Here is a 6,000-nt window from a genome sequence, read left to right on the forward strand (position 1 = left end):
TTAGACGGGACAAAATGTAACGAATTTAACTCAGCTAAAGGATAACTATATTCATTTTAGAAAAAAAATGTTCAAACAGGGATACAGCCCATAATGTAAAACACTTAGATGGTCAATGACGAAGGAATAAGCTCAATACCGATTTCGCAATAATAAATATAATATAATAAAAAGCTTCTGTTTGGATACAACAGCCTGTAATATTCAACACAAAATAATCTGACTTTGTTAATGTCACATGTGGTTTTATACTGCTCAAGATCCTTTAAAAACTGTCCAGGAAAGATCACATTTTACACTGCTTAAGTTATTTTCTTCAGTATTGATAATTAAGCCTTTTGTTTGGATGATAGTTTTAGTATCTGATTAGTATCTTATTTTCGATATAACGGCATATCCCAGAACGATTGATTATTGAGTTGTTTTCATTTTGTCCAGTTTAAAATAAAATGCATTTAAATATGAATTTCCTGAACATCTGAACATGAATAATACGCCTAACCATAAAACAAAGTCGAATGTATTTCCCCCCCAAAGTCTGACCTCTGCTCCAAACCACTGACAGACGATTGGCTGATCACTGACAAATAGAAATTACTCCATTCAAATTGTATTACCGTATTTTACGCACTATAAGGAGCACGTTAAAGCCTTTAATTTGCTCAAAAACTACAGTGCGCATTCAAATCCAACTGTGCCTTACACCGTATCTTCCGGACTATAAGTCACACCTTTTTTCATAGTTTTGGCCGGAGTGCGACTTATACTTATATTTATACTTAAATACTTTTATATAAAGAGCAATTTATATGTGATATTATTTGTTATTTTCACACTTGCAACCGCATTTCATACTCCAGTGCAATGTTTTTTTTCTTCTATATTATGCATTTTTTGGCTGGTGCGACTTATACTCCAGAAAGAAAGGTATATGGATTAATTCTGGTTGGACTTATTGACCTCGAAGTGATTTTGTGTGGCACACCTTTTGTTTTTTCGCTTAATACGCCTTATAGTCCGGTGCGACTTATATGTGAAAAATAATCGAAAAATAGACAATTCATTGAAAATACGGTAATTGCCAAGCCTTAGTTCAAATGAAAAATAAATAAATAAATAAAATTGACTGTCCCTGGATTTTCTAAAAAGAGTAAAATTAACTCTACGCCATTTAATGTGTTTCCATCATCAGGAAGCACATATGGACTAAAGGGAAAAGAACATTAGACCGATGAAGAGTGAAACAGACTCTTTTACTGAAAACAACTCGGGACTTTTATGAATCCTTTTGTGTGTAAATATGTCATGTTTGTCTCGTTTCACCCGTCGCTTTACGCAGCAGCAGTTTATGTAAAGTTTGCTCTATAACTAGGACATGTTATTGTAAAGGGAAAACTACGCCAAACGTGCAGCGAGGTGGTCCAAGCGGAGGGAGGGTGGGAACTAGCTACCGCGGTTCTGTCTTACCTTCTGGATGAAAACGGTGACGACGAAACAAAAAGAAATTCAATAATTACAATAAAGAAGACGACAAACGGCACCGGTGTGAGGAGTGCGTATGTCGTAATGGATCTGTTTTTACAAAGGGCCGGGGTGCGATAGTACCAGTGATCAGCAAATTATTGTAAAGTAACCCGTGAAAAACACTCACATTTGTACTGAGCAGTCGACACGGGCAAATCAGCGGTTTAATACCACCTTTAATTGAATATAACTTTGGATGGACACACCTAATTTCCTTCAGTCGCTCTCGTTGGATCACCTGCAGGATTTCTTTATGGCTCATGGGCGTGTTCGGATACTTCTCCAACACCTGGAAACAAGAATAAGATGTAATACTAGAATATCAAAGGCTCAATCAAGACCGGGTTTTAATGACGTATGTTCTAACTCAAAGGAGACTTATAATATAATGCAAAATCAACCTTAAAGTGCCTATGACAGAACATAACCGACATAATCCTGGTGAAGATTTAAACTATTATATTTGCATATTTTCCATAGTTTGCAAATGGCAACTGCTAGATAGTCGGGAGGTGATCTGGTTGCCATGGTAATGAGGCAACTTAAACTGGTCTAAATGTTTATATTTTTGACTGGTTTATGTTTTATTTTATGCTTTTATAGCATTATTTATTTATTTTTATTGTTTTTTATGTCATTGCTCTTACATGTCCTAACCTAAACCCTAACCTAACACTTCTCCTAACCTTACCCATTACCCTAACATTGTTCCTAACCTTACCCATTACCCTAACGTTGTTCCTAACCTTACCCATTACCCTAACGTTGTTCCTAACTTTACCCATTACCCTAACGTTGTTCCTAACTTTACCCATTACCCTAACGTTGTTCCTAACTTTACCCATTACCCTAACGTTGTTCCTAACTTTACCCATTACCCTAACGTTGTTCCTAACCTTACCCATTACCCTAACGTTGTTCCTAACTTTACCCATTACCCTAACGTTGTTCCTAACTTTACCCATTACCCTAACGTTGTTCCTAACTTTACCCATTACCCTAACGTTGTTCCTAACTTTACCCATTACCCTAACGTTGTTCCTAACATTACCCATTACCCTAACGTTGTTCCTAACTTTACCCATTACCCTAACGTTGTTCCTAACATTACCCATTACCCTAACATTGTTCCTTACTTTACCCATTACCCTAACGTTGTTCCTAACTTTACCCATTACCCTAACGTTGTTCCTAACATTACCCATTACCCTAACATTGTTCCTAACTTTACCCATTACCCTGACGTTGTTCCTAACTTTTACCCATTACCCTAACGTTGTTCCTAACTTTACCCATTACCCTAACGTTGTTCCTTACTTTACCCATTACCCTAACGTTGTTCCTAACATTACCCATTACCCTAACGTTGTTCCTAACATTACCCATTACCCTAACGTTGTTCCTAACATTACCCATTACCCTAACGTTGTTCCTAACTTTACCCATTACCCTAACGTTGTTCCTAACTTTACCCATTACCCTAACGTTGTTCCTAACTTTACCCATTACCTTAACGTTGTTCCTTACGTTACCCATTACCCTAACGTTGTTCCTAACTTTACCCATTACCTTAACGTTGTTCCTTACGTTACCCAATACCCTAAACATCATAACTTTGAATGACAGTTATATAGTATGATATAATCATAACAGCCCGTCCCTCTGGACCCGACTGTGTCTTAACCTTGGACAATTTGGCGACATTATGATGTCACTTCCTGGTTGTGTATGGGCAGCAGAGGTAACGCTACAACTGTTACCTAGCAACCATAATGTAAACAAGGTCCAAATTCCTTATACATTACACAATAATTATGATTTGACAAATAATAATACCCGGCAACACATTTATTTTGTTAAATGTATGTATGAACTGCTTTTAGGATGAAATGTCACTTATCGATGACATAATAGAGGAAATATGTTTTAGAACTTACACTTCCCTGGTGTAAAACTTAAGAACTTTAACGCTTGCTTTGTTTTGATATATTAAATAAAAAGTTGTTTCATGCTCTTCATCTTCCTGCTATTTAATAAAATAACTGTGTGCATTGGCATAATAGTTTTCCATCTAAAACTTGAATGTCTTTACTCTTCTTGACAATAGCTGCTTTATTACACAACTTTTAGAGCAGTAATGACAGAGTTTGTACAGTTTATACATCGTTAAACTCATTATAACTCGTGTATTTGTCATAGTTTTAAGTGTTTAACGTGTCCAGACGCTGCTGTCGCGTTCAGTCATTAGCTCGTTATAATCGTCCACTAGCCTCTTTGCTAACTACGTTAATTATGCCGTAATTACGCCGATGACAGCTCGTAAAACACAAAGCCACGTATAAACAGGTCGCAAAAAAGCGTGCACGTCAAACACAACGTGACGAAAACAAAAACCGTCGCGTGATAATCAATAATAGCGACTCCAAAACTTGTTGACGGTTAGCACGAGCGCTAGCATGCTAACTCCGCTAGCACAACACGGACCGCTCCGGCGCTAACTTCGCGACAAGTTACGCCGTTTTTACGCAATAACACGAGACGCGTCCACTGCGGGATCCGGACGAACGCGAAGAGAACGTGTTTGAGGACGTGTTTTAGCGCAACTAAGTTTAAAAAGCGCTAAAAGGGGCTGACAGACGGCGCACGGACGGCTAAAGTTGTTACGCAAATGTCGGGCTCAAAACAGGGACCGTCTCAAAAGCCAAGGCATTTCAGTCAAAGCGGCACAAGTCCAGGTCGTGTGTGGATATATTGACCTCCAGAACGAGACTAAACGTTTTAAAGTATAGAGTATTTAATAAACGTCTGTAATATGTCATTTAAATGCATTATACATTTATAAATGGAGTTAAAAGTGGAACACGTCGCCGTTTGAATGGAGAAAGTGGGATTAGCCTCACAATATCACAAATTATAACAAATTAAAATGGCTTTAGCACATTAAAACTACTCTGATACACGTGAGTGACGTCAGAGCCTGGTTTAAACATATTTACAATTGTATTTTGTATTATTTGTGCAGTCAACAGATGATTGTAATAAACACTAAGCATTTTGATGAGGGCAAAATCCTATTATTTATCTTACACTGTGGAAATACTTCAAGTACTATTGACCTCACAAACGTTTTTCACTGTATCTACAAATATATGACATACTTTACCAAATATTGTACTTTTTTGTCAAGTTTTCAGGCTAGAACATAGTATTTTTTCCTCCATTTGTGATATAGACGCAAACTAACTTACGTTTCTTCCCATGAAATTTTAAATGACTGCTTAATTTTAGTAATAAATAACTAAAACTATCGGCATTTTTGATTCGATGCACGTCAAATAGATTAAATACTGATTAATATGCAAGAAAATGTGACAAATCGGACGCTATTGCCCCGAACTGTGCACAAAACGAACCAAAAACACAATTCCTAACCACGTAACCATAACTTTCCCAACACGACACCGAACAATTCACCACAATTCAACCATTGAACGTGATATTCACTCTTTAAACTGCGCAGGAACGTCACAGAAACAGCAGAAAAAGCACCTGCGCCTCCCGGGCCGGACGAAACGCCTGGGCTGTAACGCGTCCCCGGCCGTAAACACAGGGCCTCGCGAGCCGCGGCGGGTCGTGAACTCGCTCCGCAACACGCGTGACACACAAGCGCAACGAACGCCGCAGAAAAAAAACGCGCGCAGATTACCGTTTTGGCCGCCTCCGCCCACGTACGGCCCTTCTTCTTCCTCTGCCGCTCCCTCATCGCCTCCGTCCCGCGCGGCAAAGTGCGTGCGATGGAGTTGGAAGTGTTGAAACGTTCACGGCGAAACGTCCGCTCGCGCTGCCATGTTGGACTTACTGTAAGCGCGGTCACGTGACGCCACGGCGACGTCATCTCACTGTAGATGAAGGAGAAGCGCGTGCGGAAGTTTGGTCTTATTTACAAACGGAGGCGCGGTGTTTGCGTGCGGTGCGTGAAGCGTGCGTGCGGCGCGGAGGCGCGTGATGCGTGATGTGAACAGTGGCTCAGAAGCAGGCAGAGTTTGACGAGTTTGAAGAGTATTCTTTTTCTCTTTTAAAAAAAATAAAAACATAAAACAAGGAACACGACCAGAGAGCGTGGCTTTATTATTACTATTTTATTTGTAATTTGTAATTTTTTATTTTTTATTTTTTATTTTTTATTTTTTATTTTTTATTTTTTATTTTTTATTTTTTATTTTAAATTTAGAATTTAGAATTTAGAATTTTACATTTAAAATTTTACATTTAAAATGTTACATTTTATATTTATTTTATTTATTTTATTTATTTTATTTATTTTATTTATTTTATTTATTTTATTTATTTATTTATTTTATTTATTTTATTTATTTTATTTATTTTATTTATTTTATTTATTTTATTTATATTTAGTTATTTTATTTATTATTACTATAATTTTTTTATTTTTTTTTAAATAAATTTTTAATTTAT

At 37.2% G+C, this 6,000-nt stretch overlaps 1 protein-coding gene across 2 annotated transcripts in view; it reads right to left on the minus strand.

Moving 5' to 3' along the window:
- Positions 1-5,412, minus strand: part of asxl2 (ASXL transcriptional regulator 2) — a 29,233-nt gene extending 23,821 nt beyond the window's left edge. The window contains exons 1-2 of one of the 2 annotated variants that reach the window (XM_072457828.1): positions 5,231-5,412; positions 1,731-1,813 (exon numbers count right to left, since the gene is read on the minus strand). In XM_072457828.1, the coding sequence (XP_072313929.1) occupies positions 1,731-1,813; positions 5,231-5,287 (140 nt within the window). In that variant the 5' untranslated portion in view covers positions 5,288-5,412. The remainder of the gene's footprint in view (positions 1-1,730; positions 1,814-5,230) is intronic. The other variant, XM_072457827.1, reaches the window with a different exon arrangement.
- Positions 5,413-6,000: the final 588 nt, after the last annotated feature.

The sequence above is a fragment of the Eucyclogobius newberryi genome, unplaced genomic scaffold (assembly GCF_026437365.1).
Source record: "Eucyclogobius newberryi isolate DKJ021-1_F unplaced genomic scaffold, fEucNew1.0.hap1 SCAF_21, whole genome shotgun sequence".
NCBI classification, from domain to species: domain Eukaryota; kingdom Metazoa; phylum Chordata; class Actinopteri; order Gobiiformes; family Gobiidae; genus Eucyclogobius; species Eucyclogobius newberryi.